The sequence below is a fragment of the Bos indicus genome, chromosome 17 (assembly GCF_029378745.1).
Source record: "Bos indicus isolate NIAB-ARS_2022 breed Sahiwal x Tharparkar chromosome 17, NIAB-ARS_B.indTharparkar_mat_pri_1.0, whole genome shotgun sequence".
In the NCBI taxonomy this organism is placed as follows: domain Eukaryota; kingdom Metazoa; phylum Chordata; class Mammalia; order Artiodactyla; family Bovidae; genus Bos; species Bos indicus.
In genome coordinates this window covers 62,847,677-62,869,305 of record NC_091776.1, presented here as the reverse complement: position 1 = coordinate 62,869,305, position 21,629 = coordinate 62,847,677, and the positions used below count along the sequence as shown (strand labels likewise).

The window sequence follows — 21,629 nt, the reverse complement described above, 5'->3', positions numbered from 1 at the left end:
TTTCTGAACCTCAGTTCTCAGAAACAGCAATTATCTCCCCGAAGTGTTTCCAGCCTTAATGCAAGGATTTATGTAAACCAGGCAGTTCTCATTAAGTGTTAACTGTAAGTAATGGAAGCCATGGAAAAGAGACCGGAATAGCAGAAAGCGGAGCCTTACCCTGGGTGACCCAGGAGACATCCGAGGAAGGATTCTGCACCCCCACCCCAGCATTAGGGGCAGTCGCCCCCCGCCCACCGCCTTGGGAACCCGCCCTTACCGCTCTTGGGTTTAGACTCGCCGGCCGGCCCCGCCGAGGCGGAGCGAGGCGGCTGTTGCCCTTTGCTGCTGCCCGAAGAGGCGGAGGAGCTGCTGGAGCCGCTGTTCTTGTCCATGTCGGAGGCGGTGGCGGCGGCGCTGGGAGAGCTCTGCGGCATCAACGGGGGCCTTGGCGGCGGCGGCGGTCGGAGCGGAGCGGGCGCGGCGGGGACCCAGGCTCATGGCGTTCGGGGCCGGCGGGGGTCGGCGGCGGCAGCGGTTCTCGGCCTTCATGGCGACATTTTTCCCTGTTTCCTTTCTCGGCTTCTCAAACTGGAAGGAGAAGCGGCTAGAGGGGCTGCTGAGCCCGACGGCGGCGGTGACCAAGAAGGAGGAGGAGGCCGGGGCTCGGAGGTCCGGGCCGGGCCTGGCGGGGCGGAGGCTGCGGGGGAAGGGGAGGCGAGAAGGGAGGGTGCGCGAGCCCCGCCGGCCGGCCGGACACGCTCTCCCGCCGCGGGGCAGCGGAGAGGGCTGGCTGTCTTGGTGTCGGGGACAGCTGTCTCCGACACAGCGACCGACACTCGCCTCTGGGCCGAGGCCGAGCTGCTCCGGGAATGGCGACGAGTCGCCAAACAGCATCTCGAAGAACCCGGATGGACTATATATATAGTGGAGGTGTGAGAGTGAAGCATGCTGGGAGATGTAGTTTTCTGTCTACATCCGGGTCCAATGATTCTTTTTTTCTTCCTTCCTCCTCGCTGTGTGAGAGAACTTACAGCGTGGTTGGACTTGCAGTCCAGGTTTTAGTCTTATTACACTAATGCACGTAATAATAATATAAACTACTAATCAGTTCAGTTCAGTCGCTCAGTCGTGTCCGACTCTTTGCGACCCCATGGGCTGTAGCACGCCAGGCTTTCCTGTCCATCACGAACTCCCAGAGCCTTCTCAAACTCATGTCCATCCAGTCGGTGATGCCATCCAACCATCTCAGCCTCTGTCGTCCCCTTCTCCTCCTGCCTTCAGTCTTTCCCAACATCAGGGTATTTTCTAATGAGTCAGTTCTTTGCATCAGGTGGCCAAAGTATTGGAGCTTCAACTTCAGCATCAGTCCTTATAATAATGCATCAAAACATCGGACTACCTGTGGAATTCCTTTACTGACTCATTATTTTATAGTTCTTATTCTAATATTAATATCAATTTATTTATGGCTCTTATTCAGTCTCCTAATAATAATAATAGTGACAATAATGACAATACCTTACATTTAATATCACTTCCTCGTACAATTACTTCATTTTATTGTGACTTATTAATATAAATCATTGTTAATATTTCATTTCGTTGTTAATAATAATAGTTATCCAACTTTTTGGGACCCCATGGACTGTAGCCTACCAGGCTCCTCTGTCCATGTGATTTTCCAGGCAAGGGTACTGCAGTGGGTTGCCATTTCCTTCTCTGGGGATCCTCCTAACCCAGGGATTGAACTGGGGTCTCCCTCATTGCAGGCAGACACTTTACCATCTGAGCCACCAGGGAAGCCCTAATAGTTATCATTGAGCGCTTATTATTAGCAGACACTGCTCTGTGAAGTTTATATGAAGTTATCACATCTTTCCTCACAATAACTCAAACTTAAAGACGAGGAAATGGGATCAGACAGCTAATAAGTGAAGTTCTCAACTACCTGTAAGATAAGCAGTTCTCCCTTTTACAGATAAGGACATTGAGACTTAGAAAATTATATATGTATTTTAGAAATCATATGACACCCACCCATACTTTGAAACATTATAAATGATTCCTTCCAACCATAGCATTTTTAGATTCAAAGGATCACAGAAAAACACTGTGAAAAAGATAAATAACTCTTATAACAGTAAATAAGGTTAACCTTAGCTAGTTAGAAACCTATTATATGCCAGGCACTGTGCTGAGAACAAAGAATTCCAAAATACGCTAATGGGAGAATGTGATAAGGACTATAATAAAGTTAACACAAAATGCTGACCAGAGGAGAGGCCTGAAGGAGAGAAGTACAAAAAGGTAGGAGGAGTAAAGGAGGGCTTCCCCAGAGGTGATGTTAGTTAAGCTGAGCATAGAAAGATGAGTGGAATTTCAGCAGTCATACATGAACAAATTAATAAACAGACAAAATCCTAGACATCTCCTAATTAGGCCCTTTGGGGCTTCTTTTTAATCATTATATGTTATAAAAAATATGAATAAGTATATAGAAGTCAATTTCTTGAACTTAACAGTTTTAGCTGGGATAAAAGAAATTAGATACTAATCTCAAATTTTTTTAATGTTTCTTAAATGCCCTCCACCAGTCCTTATCTTGTTTTTTCTTTTCCAGTTTTTTCCCCCACAAATCATACTGAAATGAGAGAATGGCTACATAATGCATCAAATTAAGTCTAGAAAATCCTAAAAGTCCATTTTTATGTATGACTAGATTTGGAAGATACACTAAGTTTCCTGGGTGATTTTTTATTTCCTTTAACAAAGATGTGGGAACTCTGATGACATGAGTAAATCATTTCTTTCTTCTAGCACTCTTAAAAGGGAGAAAAAGAGAGAAAGCCCCGTGCAGTTGTTCCCAAATAAAGCAGTAGGTGTCCATCTGTTAGGCTACATTAAGCCAAGAAAAGATTTTCCACTTTCAAAGTAGTTTCTTAGGGGCCTTGGCACTTTCTCCTTGTGAAACATTTACAGGAAACATATATTTACAGAGAAGTAAAGCAAAAACACAAAGAAATCCAAATAAAACTCACCACCTCCATCTTCTTTTCCGCAAGATGGTCTACGTTACCCTTTCCATAGAAAATAATGGGAAAGTCTGAGGTTACAGTAAAGCACTCATTGTGTGCCAGCTGGAGCTAGAAATGTAGCTTTGTGATAGTAGGAGACAGGCTGAATGGTGCTTGGTTGTGACTTACTAAATAGATGGATACCAGAAGGACTTCCCTGGTGGTCCAGTGGTTAAGACTCCAGCTTCCATTGCAGGTGGCACAGATTGGATCCCAGGTCCAGGAACTAAGATCCTGCGTGCTGCAGGGCATAGCCAAAAAGTAAATAAATAAAAGTAAGTTAAATACATACCAGAGTTTTCCTTCCCATTTATGAGTTTCCTAGGTTCATAAGATGGAAAGACCAGAGAACTGTCTTTCCTATGTCTATCATTCAGAGTAATCTAGCACAAGTTTCTCAAGATTATTCTGCACATCCCTCTCATACAAATCACCAGAGAATTTCGATCAAAAAGATCCCTAGAATCCATGCCCAGTGTCATTTACTGATTCAAAAGCTCCTTTTGCCCTCTTCCGCACCGGAAAAAGGGAGCTACCTGATATCTCCAGAGTTAGTACTACCGATTAGTAGTACTAATCTACTAATCTACTAATGAGATTCCCTGATGGCTCAGATGGTAAAGAATCCGCCTGTAATGCAGGAGACGCAAGAGACGCGGATTCGATCCGGACATGTAAGAGATGGGGGTTTGATCCCTGGATTGGGAAGATCCCCTGGAGAAGGGAATGGCTACCCACTCCAGTATTCTCGCCTAGAGAATTCCATAGACAGAGGAGCCTGGCGGACTACAGTCCGTGGGATCGCAGGGTCGAACACGACTGAGCGACACTAACACACTACAGATTGGCAGGATTCAGAGACCTGGTATCTGAAGTGACTGGGGCTCTCCCTAAGGTCCGTTGATTCCTTGTGAATTCTATATTTAATTTAAAGACAGAGAGAAAGGGATTTCGCGTACTCAAAGACTAAACAGCCTCAGGATCCCAGAGATCCCGCAGAGCTACTTAGCATCAGATTTCAAGACGCGTTCAGCTAATAATGTCTCCGGTCGGCCGCCGTCAGCCATCTAGCGATGCTACGCTACGTCCTGTCTGACAGCGGTCACCCGACTGTCAAGATGGCAGCCCCCAGGAGCTGGGCTCTATGGAGCTTCTGCGGCTGTGGGTGGTCGAGGGCAGTGTCGGGCTGCAGGCTCCCCGGGCTTCGTAGCTCCTCGCCCAGGGGCCCCCTGGGTGCACGGCTCTTGTCCCAAGAGAAGGAGGCAACCGAAACGCACTTTGGGTTTGAGACTGTGTCGGAAGAGGAGAAGGGGGGCAAAGGTAAAAGGGGTGAGAGGGTGAATGGGAAGGATCTGACCGTCTATGGTCTAGTTTCTTCTGCCCAAACCAAGGATTGATTTAACGTCCTGTGAGCTCCGCTGAGGAGCTTCCCAGGTGGCGCTAGTGGTAAACAATCCACTGGGTCGGGAAGATCCTCTGGAGAAGGGCAAGGGAACCCACTGCAGTATTATTGTCTGGAGAATCCCTGTGGGCAGAGGAGCCTGGCAGGCGGACACGACTGCTTCAAGCCACTTAGCACGCACGCACGCGCCTCTGATGCATTAACTTGTGCAGTCCTGACCTCCAAAGAGTACCCTTAGTCTGTCTCTGCCAAAATTAGAGCCTTCTCTTTTCAATTATCTCAGAACCCCTTCAATTGAGCATTTATGATGTGCCAGGCAGTGTGCAGACATTATTTACAATTCTCATTTCAACTTCCTGATGGTGAGTATTGTTATTCCATCTTACTCATGAGGAAATAGAGACTTAAAGGTTAAGCAGAACCTTGCCCAGTTTAACGTAGTTAACTGGTGGTGGCACTGCTATTCCAACCTAGTTCGGTCTGACTACTGAGCCCATATTGTTAATCTCTTGCTAAAGGGATAGGCCGTCTTTTATAGAAAGAAAGGAGGAGACTATTTTATCTATTAATATGTGCCTCAGCTTCCAAATTTGCCAGATAGGGAAGATAGTAATTTCTTTCATGGAGTTCTTGTGAAGATTATATTACTTCACACACTAAAGAATTTTGAATAATGCCTGGCACTTCATAATTGCTCAATAAGTGTTAGATATTGTTCAGCACTTTCTTTGTTTTCACCATAAGACTTGGGAAAGGAAAAGACCTGTTTTAAAATTCCAGCTGTACCATTTGTAATGAGAAAGGTATTATGCTCACATTACAGATAGATAAGGTGAGGCTCTGAGAGGTTCCTTAACTTGGCCTGTAGTCACCCAGGAAATAACAAAAAGAGCCTACAATTGAATTTTTGATCCTCTTATAGGCTAGTATATTGTATTACCTTCCACCTCAACCTTACTAAATACATAGCTCTACTATAATTCCTTGAATATCAAATTTAAATTAACACATTTCATTGTGAATCCCCAGAAAGTTAAGACTCATTCATAACTGTGTTCTCAACATTTGATGCACATTAGGAGCTTGATAACTGATTGTGGGGTGAAATAAGTGGAGCCAGGTAAAATGATAGTAAACGCCATAAGTTCATCTTCCCAAAGTTCCTGTGGCTGCAATTCCAAAATGTCTGGGGTGGCAGTATCAACATCCCCATGGTCATGTTTCTCCTATGATTCCATTGACATTCTGTTCAAATTTCACCTCTAAGGTTATCCCTTTTCATTATTTTGTTGCACTTTCATTTTTGTAGCCCAGTTTCCTCTTTCAGTTATCTAGTTTTGTAAAATGCTACAGAGATTCACAACTGAGATCAGAAGGTAAAACAGCTACATGCTTTGCTGTCTGCATGTGAATAAGGGATGTATAATGACCAACCCCCTACAGACTCTGAGAGAAGTGACCTAATTGGTTTCTGATCGTGATGCATATCTCTTATTTATGCATGATTTGTGGACTGAAGGACTACTAGCAAGATTTGTACTTTATGCAACTACTCACAGTTAATATACCATTGTATTTGAATGATGTTGCTAGAGGACTGGTGTTATTGAACTAAACCACAATAACTGAAATTCTTGCATATTAGAACCACATAAAGCAAGAAGGGCTTATACTCAGTGGGTTGAGCCTCAGTGTCCCTCTAAATATCCCAGATGTTCAAAAGCAAAGAGCAAGCTTATAAGATCCCAGGATTGAGAATAGGTGTTCAAGATTGAGTGAAAGGAGGAGGGCTCTATTGTCTGCTGATTCAGCAGAGGACAGTAATGTTTTGGGTCTTAGCAGCACATTTCATCTGAGGAACTCAACATATCTCCCCTTCTTTACCTGATTCAGTCCTTTTGGCAGGTAGGTAGGAGGCTCGCACTGATATTGTTATCTGATGAACAGAAATGGAGATGCAAAGAAGTTAAATGTAGCCTGTACTTTGAAGCATCTTAGATAGTAAATCCCTTAACTCTTCAGCCAGTCCATATTCCACATTCTTCCTTGGTCCTGTGGAGTCATGAGAACCTTCTACAATTCAACTTGGCCGTGACTCACGTCCTACCATTCATCTGCCCACCAAGTTGAACCTGAGGTTTTTCTCAGTGACACAGGCAGAGATGAGCTGAGGTCTTCCCATCCATTTTTCATGTCTTTCTAATGGATTTTGTTGTCTTTAATTATGATACTTTTAGAAAAATTCCAATCCCCCCACCCCTTCCTCTAAGAAATGGAAACTGGGGAACTCCCTGGTGGTCCAGTGGTTAGGACTCAGCTTGGGGCTGATCCTTGGTTAGGGAACTAAGATCCCGCAAGCCATGCAGTATGGCCAAAAAAGAAAGCGATTTACTACTAAGTATGTGCATGGCATTATTGCAAGGTAATGGTCCTATGTGAAGCTAAGATAACAGAAAAGAGGTTGACTTATTTCTTACTTGAAGCAGTTTAAGCCTTTTAAAATTCTTTATTTATTTGGATACACTGGGTCTTAGTTGCGGCAGGCAGGATCTTTCGTCTTCCTTGTGGTATGCAAACTCTTAGTTGTGGCATGTGGGACGTAGTTTCCCAATCATGGATCAAACAAGGGTGCCCTGCATTGGGAGTGTGGAGTCCTAGCCACTAGACCACCAGGGAAGTCCCTAGTTAAGCCTTTTTTTTTAAGCGGTAATGTGCAGATTTGGGCATAAGCACTATGACTTGGTTCCACCTTGCAGATAGTTAATTTTATGGGGGAACGGGGAACTTTCTTACATTTAGGACTTTTCCAGGTTAATATTATTAGTAGCCCAGTCATGTTGTATTTCTCTCATGTCAAGTCTATCAGGTGTTTGAAAGTGTGGCCAAGAAGTATGATGTGATGAATGATATGATGAGTCTCGGTATCCATCGTGTTTGGAAGGATTTGCTGCTCTGGAAGATGCGCCCGTTTCCTGGGACCCAGCTTCTGGATGTTGCTGGAGGCACAGGTAATGTCCAGTTTGGTCTCCTTGGGTAACACTGAACTCTTTTCATAAAAACTAGTTTCTCTTGTTGTAATGAGCTAGCTCACCTTCCATTAGGCTGAACATGGTGATTGAAAATCAATACACTTCTCAGAAAGATTTACTCTTTCCTTTTTTCTTATTTTAGTTTTATTTATTTAGGCTGTGCTGGGTCTTCACTGAAGCTCAGGCTTTTCTTTAATTGTAGCAAGCAGGGGCTACTCTCTAGCTATGGGCGTGGACTTCTTACTGTGGTGGCTTCTCTTGTTGCAGAGCACAGGCTCTAGGGTGCACAGACTTCGGTAGCTGTAGTGCGTGGGCTCAGCAGTTGCGGCTCCCTGGCTCTACAGCATGGGCTCAATAGTTGTGGCTTAGTTGCTCCACAGCATGTGGGATCTTCCAGGATCAGGAAGTGAACTCTTGTCTGCTGCAGTGGCAGGTGGATTCTTTACCACTAAGCCACCAGGGAAGCCCTACTGAATGCCAATCAAAAACACAGAATATCAACTTTGTGCCTGTCATTTTTCTTCTTTTTTTTTTTTTTTTCATCTACTCTATTTATTGTTGCACTTTTTTTTTTTTTTTTGGTTTTTTATTTTTATTTTTTTAATTTTATTTTATTTTTAAACTTTATATAATTGTATTAGTTTTGCCATTTTGATATTTGGCAAAACCTGTCATTTTTCTAAAATTCAGAGGATTACAAAGTAAACTGAGCAATTTTTTCCCTCCAGTGTCCTTTCCCCATCTAAACAACTATTTTTGCTTTCTGTTTAACCTTTAGCCCACTTGCCGTCTTTCTTTGCTGAGGAAGGGAGGGGCTTTTATCATATAAGTTTTCAAGGCAGCCTTTTCTGCCTAATGTACTATCATATCAGATATTGAAAGCTTTTTTATTGGGAAAAAAAGCCTCTTTTTATTTATGCATGGTCCTTTGTTTCCTGGTGCACACTAGGCATTTGGAGAGAAAAATGTCATATAATGTAATAATCTATACTAATAGAATAATACATAATAATAAATTGCAATAGAATAATGTCCATGTTTATGTTTGGCTTTGTTGGTGTGGTCCTCTCCCCAAAAAGAAGCACAGAGGAAAGTGAGGTAGAGGACATTAGCAGAATCTATCAAAATCTAAAATGCTTTTTAGTCTAGGATCCCACAATTCCAATTCTAAACATTTAATCTGAAAAAAAAAAAAAAACCTTGCATAGAGATACAGCTACAGAAAAGTTTCAGAGCTGCCACCACCTCCAGTGCATCCCAGCCAGTAACATTACCACATGCCAACAACTGCCCATTTAGAAAATGCAATTAAAAAGTAAGCCCATACATTTAAAAAGACATTTAAAACATACAGTTACAAATATGCTCACACTACATAATTTTTAGTAATAGTGAAAAGTTGGAAGTAACCTGTTTCTACCTCAGTGAAAAATGACTTTAAGACACATCAATACTATAAAATATTAATATTAGGTAGCTATTTAAAAGAATGAGAAAAGCCTATGAATACTGATGGAACAGTATCAAGGACATATTAAGTGGGAAGGAAAAGAAAAGTTATATACAATGGATATAATTTAACCCTCATTTATGTTTTTAAGTTGTTTCATGTGAGTACATATAATTATATTTAAATTTATAGGAAAGTGACTGAAGAATACCTAATTGGATGGAGAAAATGGAAAACCTAAGGCTGTATTTCTTACAAGAAATAAACAAAGAAGAAAACAAAGACAAGGAAAAAAAAAAAGAAAACAAAGACAAGGAAACAGCATTATAAAAAAGGAAATATGATCCTGAAAGCACTGGCTTTGCCTAAACAGTATTTACGACATGGTCACAATAATGTAAACACTTGATCTTCTGCTTTTAAACTCAAACCATCAACAAAGCACAGAAAACTTAGAGCTATAGAACAAATACAATGTTATCAGGCTTGACAGAACATACACACACACACACACACACACACACACACACACATATATATATAAAATGGAAGGTTGAAAGGAGTCAAAAGTTACTATCTATAGTTGATGGAATAATAAAACAAGGTAGGAGGGATAAACTTGGAATGGGATTAATAGATATATACTGCTGCTAAGTCGCTTCAGTTGTGTCCAACTCTGTGCGACCCCAGAGATGGCAGCCCACCAAGCTCCCCCGTCCCTGGGATTCTCCAGGCAAGAACACTGGAGTGGGTTGCCATTTCCTTCTCCAATGCATGAAAGTGAAAAGTGAAAGTGAAGTCGCTCAGTTGTGTCTGACTCTTAGCGACCCCATGGACTGCAGCCTACCAGGCTCCTCTGTCCATGGGATTTTCCAGGCAAGAGTACTGGAGTGGGGTGCCATTGCCTTCTCCAGATATATACTACTACATATAAAATAAGCAAAAGGGACCTACTATATAGCACAAGGAACTATAGTCAATATCTTGTAATAAGCCATAATGGAAAAGACTCTGAAAATGAAAATATATGTGTAACTGAGTCATCTTGCTATATACCTGAAATACTATAAATCAACTGTACCCCTAATTAAAAAATAAAAATTAAAAAAAAAGAAAATATAGATTAGCTTATTACTCTAGGTTACACAGGTATCTGTGAGGAACTATTAAAAGTGATATAAATATATTGGGAGGACAGAGGCAAGCAGAGATGGGGGCAGGATAGCTTTATAAATTTTGTGAGTAAAGAAATAGCTGTAACCAACAGAAGAAACCACTAAAGGGATTGGGAAAGATGGTCTGTGGGGAACTGAGCTGGTTATGGGGAGTGGTGGGGCAGTGAGTTGTTGTTGCTTGTGAGTATACCTTCATGTTACTGTCAAAAAATTATTAGAAAAAGACTAGGAAGCAGTACACTCAGCTCTTCCCACTTGTCATGTCTGGAGAGTGTGGAGATGGCAACTTTCATGTTTTATTCTATATATTTAAGTATTGAGCCTTTTAGAGTAAGAATGTGTCCATGCATTACATATGCAGTTTTTAAAGGTTTTTTATTTAAAGAATCTTAGCAGTTAAAAAATTGCTGTTAAAAACAAAATGAACTATTGAAATGAGTACAGCCTTTCAGTTTTCATACACTCCTCAACCCCTGTATCTTTGCTGCTCCTTTTGGGTTTAAGAAATGCTGCAGTTGTGTTTGTGTTTGATCTTTCCTCCTGTTGGCTTCCCACAGGTGACATTGCATTCCGGTTCCTTAATTATGTTCAGGCGCAGCATCAGAGAAAGCAGAAGAGGCAGCTAAGGGCCCAACAAAATTTATCCTGGGAAGAAATTGCCAGAAAGTACCAGAATGAAGAGGATTCCTTGGGTGGTTCTCATGTCATGGTCTGTGACATCAACAAGGAGATGCTAAAGATTGGAAAACAGAAAGCCCGTGCTCAAGGATACAAAGCTGGTAAGTCCTGCAGAAAGTGGACCTGGAGGAGATGTTTATAAATGGAATGTGTACAATGCTGAAGTGCTTTCTTTTCCAGATTTCAGAAACTAATAGATACATAGGAGTGGACTTTGTGGGGCCGAGCCTAGCATGTGTACTATTGCATAAGTTATTTCAGCAACCAGTTACCAGCCTCAAGTGACAGGGGAGACAACCCAGACCCAAAGAGGTTAAGTATCTTATTCAAGTCATGCAGTTTAAATGGCAGATCCGAAATGTGGACTGACTCTTTGGGTCTCAGCTCTTGGACCCTGAGACAGAAGTTTGGCTTTCAATTCCCAGCAGCTCTCTGATGACCCCAGCACCCTATTCTTGAGCCATTTCATCCCCCTCCCAAAACTAAGCTCTGCCTCAGCTTTCCAACCTGGTGGCACCCAGCCAGTGACCAAGGATCCATGGGGCACCCAGGCCTGAACATATGCCATGTGGGCTCTCTTCACAGGCAGTCTTTGTTCCAGAACCCCCTCTTGGGTTGGCTGGGGCTTTCTCAGATCTGCGTCAAGGTCTCATGGCTCTTCCCACACACATCCTTGCTTCCTCTTCTTTTTATTTTTTTTCCGGGTATCTCCCCTCACCCCCCAACCAACCCACCCCCCCGCCAGAAAAGAAAACTTTGCCCTCCTATCTCTATTTCAGCATGGGTTTCTCAGAGGGCGCAGCTGATGCTGTTGAAGAATCACCCGTAAATGGTACTCTTCAAACTTCCCTCGCACGGTCTGCTCTTCAGCCAAGGGGAAAGTGACTGGCTATCTCCAGGCAGCTGCTGCAGCTCCCAAATGGACAGTTTCTGCTCTAGCTTAAAGATACACATTTTACATTTGGCTTTCTCTTTTTATATTTTGAAATACTTTTGCCCCCAGTATTTTGCCCTAGTAGATGTATTGATCTGGCAGCTGCAGCACGTTTACCCAGCTTTTCAGAGCCACTGTACTGCCCTCTTCCACACTGGCCGAGCACTGCAGGCAGCCCCAGTGAGAGGCAGTGGTACCCAACAAAGAACCCAAGTCCCTCGGGTCAACATCAGCACTTCTCTCCTCTCCCACCACCTCCCCACCACGAGTGTCTGTGGTTGTTTTAGGTTAATTCTTCCTCCTCCTACTTCCACCCCCAGAACGAGCTGCCTAGACGAACTGCAGCCCACTTGGCCCCCCAGATGAAGGGCTCTTTTGTTAACCATCAGCACTGATCAGAAGGCGGACAGTCACTAGTGTTTCTAGACAAAGGCACTGTGTTCTTACTCCTACTGAGAAACGTGTTTCCCTTCTCTCTGGTGCTCAGCCATGAAGAGTGGAGAACAAAGATGGGAATGATGGGTAACGTTCCACTTCTGGAATCATCTCTGCCATAGCATAGCTTGCCTTTCAGGGTCTCCTAACAGCCAAGACAGATCCACCTGTGTAGGAATCATTAGGTGCTGCAGAGTTTGGTTTTATTTTTCCTCTGCTTTGAAAGTGAAATGAAAGTCACTCAGTTATGTCCGACTCTTTGCGACCCCATGGAGTCCTTGGAATTCTCCAGGCCAGAATACTGGAGTGGGTAGCCTTTCCCTTCTCCAGGGGAGCTTCCCGACCCAGGAATTGAACCAGGGTCTCCTGCATTGCAGGCAAATTCTTTACCAGCTGAGTTACAAGGTACCAGTCTCCAATAATAATGCCTTTGCAACACCTATCATGCCAAAATAAATTTGAAACTAAATAGAAGGATCCTAGAAATTATTTAATAACTATAAAAGTTAATGTAGAAAGGCATTTTTGTGTGTAGCACCATTACATGTTGTATTTACATGCAGCACTTCCTCCCAAAGTAGAAGCTTGGAGGGCAGAAACCTTAAAAAGATTTGACGGATTATAAAAGTGATATATTTGGGAAAATTTGGGATGTTAGAAATCAAACATTTGAAAAGTTACATTATGAAGAGGTAAATATTAACCATAGTTCCAGCATCCAGAGATGACCCTCAGTATTTTAGTATATTTGCTCCCTAGCTTTTTCCTAATCATTTCCTTTTTATAATATTGACAACATCTTGGAGATATAATTTAGTATTCTGCTTTGTTTAATTTAGCATTGTATCATGAGATTTTTCCATGTTATTGAAAATTTCTGGGGACTTCCCTGGTACTCCAGGGTTAACACATTGCCTTCCAATGCAGGAGGTAGGAGTTCGATCCATGGTCAGGGAGCTAAGATTCTTTCATGCCCCTCACAGTCAAAAAAACCAAAGCATAAAACACAATGAATATTGTAACCAAATTCAATAAAGACTTTAAAAATGGTCCACATTAAAAAAAAAATAAGTCTTAAAAAAAAATATTCCTGGGAATTCCAGTGGTCCAGTGGTTAAGACTCTGCATTCTCACTGCAGAGGGCCTGTAGAAGCTAATGTATGTAAAGTGATTACATAGACCTCATCATCGTGGGCTTAGTAAGCAGTAGCTTTGATGATAATGTTGTTAGTGTCTTCCTCTGAAAAATTTCCTCCAAAAAATCAAATGGCTATGTTAAAGGGCATGCTCATTGCTGAGGTTCTTGTTAAATACTGTTAGTGTGCCTCACAGGAAGATTATTTCCATTTACCTTCCTCTATGAAGCCTCCTATGAAGTCTGAGGAGGCCTTACAAATAGCTGTGAAAAGAAGAGAAGTGAAAAGCAAAGGAGAAAAGGAAACATAAGCATCTGAATGCAGAGTTCCAAAGAATAGCAAGGAGAGATAAAAAAAGCCTTCCTCAGAGATCAATGCAAAGAAATAGAGGAAAACAACAGAATGGTAAAGACTAGAGATCTATTCAAGAAAACTAGAGATACCAAAGAACATTTCATGCAAAGATGGGCACTATAAAGGACAGAATGGTATGGACCTAACAGAAGCAGAAGATATTAAGAAGAGGTGGCAAGAATACACAGAAGAACTGTACAAAAAAGATCTTCACAACCCAGATAATCACGGTGGTGTGATCACTCACCTAGAGCCAGACATCCTGGAATGAGAAGTCAAGTGTGCCCTAGGAAGCATCACTATGAACAAAGCTAGTGGAGGTGATGGAATTCCAGTGGAGCTATTTCAAATCCTGAAAGATGATGTTGTGAAAGTGCTGCACTCAATATGCCAGCAAATTTGGAAAACTCAGCAGTGGCCACAGGACTGGAAAAGGTCAGTTTTCATTCCAATCCCAAAGAAAGGCAATGCCAAAGAATGCTCAAACTACCGCACAATTGCACTCATCTCACACGCTAGTCAAGTAATGCTCAAAATTCTCCAAGCCAGGCTTCAGCAATACGTGAACCATGAACTTCCAGATGTTCAAGCTAGTTTTAGAAAAGGCAGATGAATCAGAGATCAAATTGCCAACATCCGCTGGATCATCGAAAAAGCAAGAGAATTCCAGAAAAACATCTATTTCTGCTTTATTGACTATGCCAAAGCCTTTGACTGTGTGGATCACAATAAACTGTGGAAAATTCTTCAAGAGATGGGAATACCAGACCACCTGACCTGCCTCTTGAGAAACCTATATGCAGGTCAGGAAGCAACAGTTAGAACTGGACATGGAACAACAGACTGGTTCCAAATAGGAAAAGGGGTACATCAAGGCTGTATATTGTCACCCTGCTTATTTAACTTCTATGCAGAGTACATCATGAGAAACGCTGGGCTGGAAGAAGCACAAGCTGGAATCAAGATTGCCAGGAGAAATATCAATCACCTCAGATATGCAGATGACACCACCCTTATGGCAGAAAGTGAAGAGGAACTAAAAAGCCTATTGATGAAAGTGAAAGTGGAGAGTGAAAAAGTTGGCTTAAAGCTCAATATTCAGAAAACGAAGATCATGGCATCTGGTCCTATCACTTCATGGGAAATAGATGGGGAAACAGTATCAGACTTTATTTTTTGGGGCTCCAAAATCACTGCAGATGGTGATTGCAGCCATGAAATTAAAAGACACTTACTACTTGGAAGGAAAGTTATGACCAATCTAGATAGCATATTGAAAAGCAGAGACATTACTTTGCCAACAAAGGTCCGTCTAGTCAAGGCTATGGTTTTTCCAGTGGTCATGTATGGATGTGAGAGTTGGACTGTGAAGAAGGCTGAGTGCTGAAGAATTGATGCTTTTGAACTGTGATGTTGGAGAAGACTCTTGAGAGCCCCTTGGACTGCAAGGAGATCCAACCAGTCCATCCTAAAGGAGATCAGTCCTGGGTGTTCATTGGAAGGACTGATGCTGAAGCTGAAACTCCAATACTTTGGCCACCTCATGCGAAGAGTTGACTCATTGGAAAAGACTCTGATGCTGGGAGGGATTGGGGGCAGGAGGAGAAGGGGACGACAGAGGATGAGATGGGTAGATGGCATCACTGACTCGATGGACATGAGTTTGGGTAAACTCCGGGAGTTGGTGATGGACAGGGAGGCCTGGCGTGCTGCAGTTCATGGGGTCGCAAAGAGTCAGACACGACTGAGCGACTGAACTGACCTGAACTGATGAAGCCTCCCTACTGAATCATACTTCGTGTCTGATTCACTGCATGTCGAATAATACTGAAGCTGAATCAGGATTCTTGGAGGATATAGCCACCCTGATAGGCAGCTCCCTTGGGTGCTTTCTGAATTCATGACCAGACTTGGGGTCAAGACACTCTGCTTCTCTGTGAGTCCAGTAGAACCAATATAACTATGCTAAATTATGTACTTAGAATAAATTCTGATGACTATCTGAAGTAGGTACTATTATTGACTCCACTTTACACATGAGGAAACTGAGGCAACGTAGTTTATCCAAAATTATATAGCTAGGGGCTTCCCTGGTGGCTCAGTGGTAAAGAATCTGCCTACCAGTACAGAAGACATGAGTTTGATCCTTGGTACGGGATGATCCCACAGGCCATGAAGCAGCTAAGCCTATGCTCCACAACTGCTGAGCCTGTGCTCTAAAAGCCCAGGAGCTGCAGCTACTGAAACCATGCACTGCAGCTACTGAAGCCCGGGAGCCTAGAGTTTGCGCTCCGCAACAAGAGAAGCCACCACAGTGAGAAGCCCATGCACCACAACTAGAGAGTAGCCCGTGCTCTCTGAAACTAGAGAAAAGCCCACACAGCAACGAAGACCCAGCACAGCCAAAAATAAAAAATGACTCTATTCAAAAACTTGTATTATTTAAAAAAAGAAAAAGGTTATATAGCTAATAATTGGGAAAGCTGGCATTAGAACCCAGGCAACACCAGGACCTGGGCTCGTAAGCATACTGCTTTACACCTCGTTGGATAAAAATTGGTTAAGAGTAAGGCATAACTATGGAGAAGGCAATGGCACCCCACTCCAGTACTCTTGCCTGGAAAATCCCATGGACGAAGGAGCCTAGTGCGCTGCAGTCCATGGGGTCGCTAGGAGTCAGACACGACTGAGCTACTTCACTTTCACTTTTCACTTTCATGCATTGGAAAAGGAAATGGCAACCCACTCTAGTGTTCTTGCCTGGAGAATCCCAGGGACAGGGGAGTCTGGTGGGCTGCCGTCTATGGGGTCGCACAGAGTTGGACACGACTGAAGTGACTTAGTAGTAAGGCATAAGTAAGTAACCAGTGTCTACTCTGAGAACCTTGGGGGAAACTTTCTTCTAAACTTCAAGGACACCAGAAACTTCAAATTCTCAGGACTGAAGGACACCCTGAAGACGGTGGCCAGGAATCCACTGGAGAAGGCAGGTGTGCGTTTTCTGACACCGCTTCAGATACCGCATGTGTGATGTTCCCCCAGCACCATCAGTTCAGTTCAGTTCAGTCGCTCAGTCGTGTCCGACTCCTTGCAACCCCGTGAATCGCAGCACGCCAGTCCTCCCTGTCCATCACCATCTCCCGGAGTTCACTCAGACTCACACCCATCGAGTCAGAGATGCCATCTAGCCATCTTATCCTCTGTCGTCCCCTTCTCCTCCTGCCCCCAATCCCTTCCAGCATCAGTCTTTTCCAATGAGTCAACTCTTTGCATGAGGTGGCCAAAGTACTGGAGTTTCAGCTTTAGCATCATTTCTTCCAAAGAAATCCCAGGGCTGATCTCCTTCAGAATGGACTGGCTGGATCTCCTTGCACTCCAAGGGACTCTCAAGAGTCTTCTCTAACACCACAGTTCAAAAGCTTCAATTCTTCGGCACTCAGCTTTCTTCACAGTCCAACTTTCACATCCATACATGACCACTGGAAAAACCATAGCCTTGACTAGACGGACCTTTGTTGTCAAAGTAATGTCTCTGCTTTTCAATATGCTATCTAGGTTGGTCATAACTTTTCTTCTTTTAATTTCATGAGTGCAGTCACCATCTGCAGTGATCTTGGAGCCCCCAAAAATAAAGTCTGACACTGTTTCCACTGTTTCTCCATCTATTTCCCATGAAGTGATGGGACCAGATGCCATGATCTTCATTTTCTGAATGTTGAGCTTTAAACCAACTTTTTCACTCTCCACTTTCACTTTCATCAAGAGCTTTTTAGTTCCTTTTCACTTTCTGCCGTAAGCGTGGTGTCATCTACATATCTGAGGTTATTGATATTTCTCCCAGCAGTCTTGATTCCAGCTTGGGCTTCTTCCAGCCCAGCGTTTCTCATGATGTACTCTGCAGCACCGTACAGTTCTCCAATTCTCCAGCGCCAGCCAGCTGTCCAACAATTCAATTCAGTTCTAACACTAGTTACCAGAGTTAGCATCAGATTCCACAGGTTTAGGGCTTATTGCCACAAGACTGCCCCCAGTTCACAAGACAGCCACAAACAGGGTGTTCAGGGTACCCATACTTCTGTCCAGCTGACTACAAATTCAGGGGTTCCCACAACCCTCTTCCCAGGTTTGACAGTTCCCTGGGTGCAGAGGAGACAGCAGTCCAGGCTGAGGCCAGAACTGCTTTTCTCTTTCAGGACTTGCCTGGATATTGGGAGATGCAGAAGAACTGCCCTTCGACGATAACAAGTTTGATGTTTACACCATTGCCTTTGGGATCCGGAACGTCACACACATTGATCAGGTTAACCATGGCCGAATCTGCTGGTGTGACTCAGGATATTAGCTCTCTGGGGGTGGCTCCACAGTGAATGAGGAAAGGGAGAGATTCTTCTCCGGGCCCAGCTCCTGAGTTGAATGTTTCAGGCTGAGAGGTCTTAATCCTTTTAATTGCCAATTTTCCTGCTCACAAAATTAAAAAAAACAAAACCACAGAGCAGATCCCCATAGAAGCCTTTGTTGCTTGAGTTGGTATTCATATCTTCGAGCCCGTCAGTCTTGCTCTCTCTCCATGAAGCCTCCTGACTCAGAGTTCACAGATCAGAGCAATTCCCAAGGCTGACACAAGAAAAGGCACTCAGCCCCTATTTTGGCAGAAGGTGGCTAGATTCACGGATCCTCTGTTGGAAGAAGGGAATGTTCAGCCCTTAATTTGATGCAGCTCTTCTTTTATTTCTACTTGAACATTCTGTCCAAACATTTGAAGATGACAGGCAAGGCCCCCAGTTTCATTTCTGTACCGTGGACTCCAGTTGCCTGGTTGCCAGCTTTGGGTGGGATGTTGTTTATGGTGTGTTTTAATTTCATTTTTTTCCTGTGTCTATAGCCAGTTTATTATTCTTTGTAAATTAAAAAAAAAATTTAATAAATTCAAGGCTCAAGCAGCACAAAAGGGATATATCCCTAAAAAATCTTCATCCTTGTGTGCTAACCATTGAGTGATCCTCCCTCTGTGGTCACCAATTTCTGAGTGGCGTATCTTTGGAAAGATGTCTTGGGCATATTAAGTGTATTCATTTCCTTTCTTTTTTTAATAAAAATATTAGCATATGAAACGTTTTGCCCATTGCTTTTTTCCCTTAAAAATATACCTGCAAAAACAATTTTATATATATATATATATATATCTGCAAACTTTTCCATGTCTGCACATAAAGAACTCTGGCTCTTCCTTTTTTAAATAGCTGCATAGATTCCATTTGTATATATATTCCCTAATATAACCAGTCTCTCATTGATGATTAAGATGCTTCTGCTCTTAGGCTGTTCAAATCGTGCTGTAATGAATAACCCCACGTCATTTCCACGGTAGAAACATTTCTGTAAGATAGACTCTTTGAAGGAAAATTGCTGGATCAAAGAGGGATAGCCATCATGATTTTGAGAAGTAATTCAAAAATTGCCCTGCCCCAATCTGAGTCAGTTACTAGAGAAGATTACTCCAGGTAACCTTCTCTAGTCATGGGCAGCGGAATGGCTAAAAGATTTAGGAAACTGGGTTTGTTCTGCTGTTAAAGCTTCCCAACTGAGATTGAACACGGGGTCTGTGGGAAACACGCTTTGTAACGCCCACAGAAGCTAGTGCCGCCTCAGCCTTCCAGAGACGAGTGAGGGTTGCTGAGGGGTGTGTCCTATTGTTCTTGTCTTGCTCAGGCACTACAGGAAGCCCACCGTGTCCTGAAACCAGGAGGAAGGTTTCTCTGTCTGGAGTTCAGCCAAGTAAACAATCCCCTCCTATCCAGGTTGGTATTGTTAACAGGGCTTGATTTTCACCATCCAGCCAAGGGTTTCCCATTCCCAAATGGATAGAAAACAGCCAGTAGCTTTAAGCAGGAACCTCTGAGTCCCTGAGTCCCTGAAGGACAGTGCCACTTCTGTGGTCAGCCAATTCTGAATGATAACACCTAGACCAGAAGAGTCTCAAACCAGTGACCAGAGACTCAAGTGGGCCTGCATATGTATTTTGTTTGGCTCATGGTTAACTTTAGAAAATTGACTTAGATGTCTATATTTTAAAATTGAGAAATTTTACATAAAAATTTGGATTTCCAACTTCAGCTGAGAAATCAGGAATATGGCAACCCTGGTTAAGCCCATATTCCCACATGGCAATAATCAGAGCTGGGTAGTAACTGCCCCTTCCCCACTTTTCTACTGCTGCTGCTAAGTCGATTCAGTCATGTCCGACTCTGTGCGACCCCATAGACGGCAGCCCACCAGGCTCCCCCGTCCCTGGGATTCTCCAGGCAAGAACACTGGAGTGAGTTGCCATTTCCTTCTCCAATGCATGAAAGTGAACAGTGAAAGTGAAGTCGCTCAGTCGTGTCCGACTCTCAGCGACCCCATGCACTGCAGCCCACCAGGCTCCTCCGCCCATGGGATTTTCCAGGCAAGAGTACTGGAGTGGGGTGCCATTGCCTTCTCCAGTTTTCTGGACCTTCCTAACTGTGCCTGTCACCACACCCTCAACTGGGTCACTTATTTCAGGTACTTGCTTGACCGCTATAGGCATTTTTGAGTTTATAATCCCAGGCTTAGACCTTCTTGCTTATTAACGGTCATGTTCTAATCTTAATCTTTTGCCTTTTTGTTTAGGCTCTATGATGTATATAGCTTCCAGGTCATTCCTGTCCTGGGAGAAGTCATTGCAGGAGATTGGAAGTCCTACCAATACCTTGTAGAGAGTATCCGACAGTTCCCATCTCAGGTACAAAAAAATCTATAGCTTACAACCCAAGGCTCCACAGTTGAAATCCAGGCAATTTCTGCTGTATCTTTCTTTGTGTTTTAGGAGGAATTCAAGGAGATGATAGAAGATGCAGGTTTTCAGAAGGTGACTTATGAAAATCTCACATCAGGCATTGTAGCCATTCACTCTGGTTTCAAACTTTATCTCCGTTAAGATTCTGAAGCGTGAACCAGTCACATCCTGTCAGAAGTCTGGAGCTGGAGGATAATCCAGTTAGTGTGACCAGCAGCAGGACATCTCTGCTTGAGGCTATGTGCCTTGGACCCACGTTCTGATGTGACCAATCTCAAAGTGAAAGAACCAAGTTCCTGTCACTTGACTGCAGCTTTCCTTAGGGGCTGCTTCAGGCCTTCTCCCAGAGTTATTTGTCTGTACTTTTACTTAAGTCCTATTTTTTTTGGGTGTGCAGTATGTGGTTAAGGTAAAACCAGCACTAAAACTCAATTTTGAAGTGTATTTGTAGTTTCTTTGCCAGTTTTGCCTTCCAGAGGGATAATGAATCATTTGAATCCAATGATGATTTGAACCAGAAAACTTGCTAGCTATACCCAAGTTCACCTTTCAGCCTAGGACTAAGTCTGGGGCCAAAAGCCAAGGCCCAAAGTATAGGGCTAAGGATCACAACTAGAACTGTGCAACTGAAACACTAAATGAGTTTACAATTTTCGTGGATTTTGTCAGTTTCTTCTTGAGGGAGGTGAAAGAAATACACTTTCTTCATTATTCATTCAGTACTCTTCCACCAAAAGCCAGTATTGTGTCCTCGGTTCGAGTCATGAAGAAAACAACTTGACAAATCCTTGTTGAAAGAATAAATGTACCAGCAGACTTCTGCTTTCACATCTAAAAAATTGAGAGCTTGTCAGAATACATTTGAAGAAAGGATCTTATAGCCAAAAAAAAAAGTTTGGTAACTATCTAGCCAAGCCCCCTCCAGTGCTCAGCAGAGCGGGGCAGAGCTCTTATCTCCTTAATATAGTCCACTATATTTGATGTTAAAATCAAACCATAAATATTTTCAGTGTGGATGAAATTTAAGGGTTTTCTTTTTTGCAGGGGGGTAGGGGTGGGAAAAGGGCTGGTAAGAAATTACAGAAATCAACCTGGGAGTTGCTGGCAGTTTAATTGCAGAGACCTTGCTATTGTTGTTGAGTCACTAAAGTTATGCCCAACTC

At 43.1% G+C, this 21,629-nt stretch overlaps 2 protein-coding genes across 2 annotated transcripts in view; one reads left to right on the top strand and one right to left on the bottom strand.

Annotated features, from left to right (window-relative positions):
• The window catches only part of RNF10 (ring finger protein 10), a 33,246-nt gene extending 32,784 nt beyond the window's left edge, over window positions 1-462 (bottom strand). Inside the window, exon 1 of the mRNA XM_019977486.2 lies at window positions 260-462. Within this exon, the coding sequence (XP_019833045.2) occupies window positions 260-416 (157 nt within the window). The 5' untranslated portion in view covers window positions 417-462. The remainder of the gene's footprint in view (window positions 1-259) is intronic.
• A 3,680-nt stretch (window positions 463-4,142) lies between these two features.
• COQ5 (coenzyme Q5, methyltransferase) lies at window positions 4,143-21,120 on the top strand. The gene is made up of 7 exons (XM_019977926.2): window positions 4,143-4,376; window positions 7,317-7,466; window positions 10,670-10,891; window positions 17,843-17,949; window positions 19,359-19,447; window positions 20,301-20,412; window positions 20,497-21,120. The coding sequence occupies exons 1-7, from the start codon at window positions 4,175-4,177 to the stop codon at window positions 20,605-20,607; spliced, it is 993 nt and encodes a 330-aa protein (XP_019833485.1). The 5' UTR covers window positions 4,143-4,174; the 3' UTR covers window positions 20,608-21,120.
• Window positions 21,121-21,629: the final 509 nt, after the last annotated feature.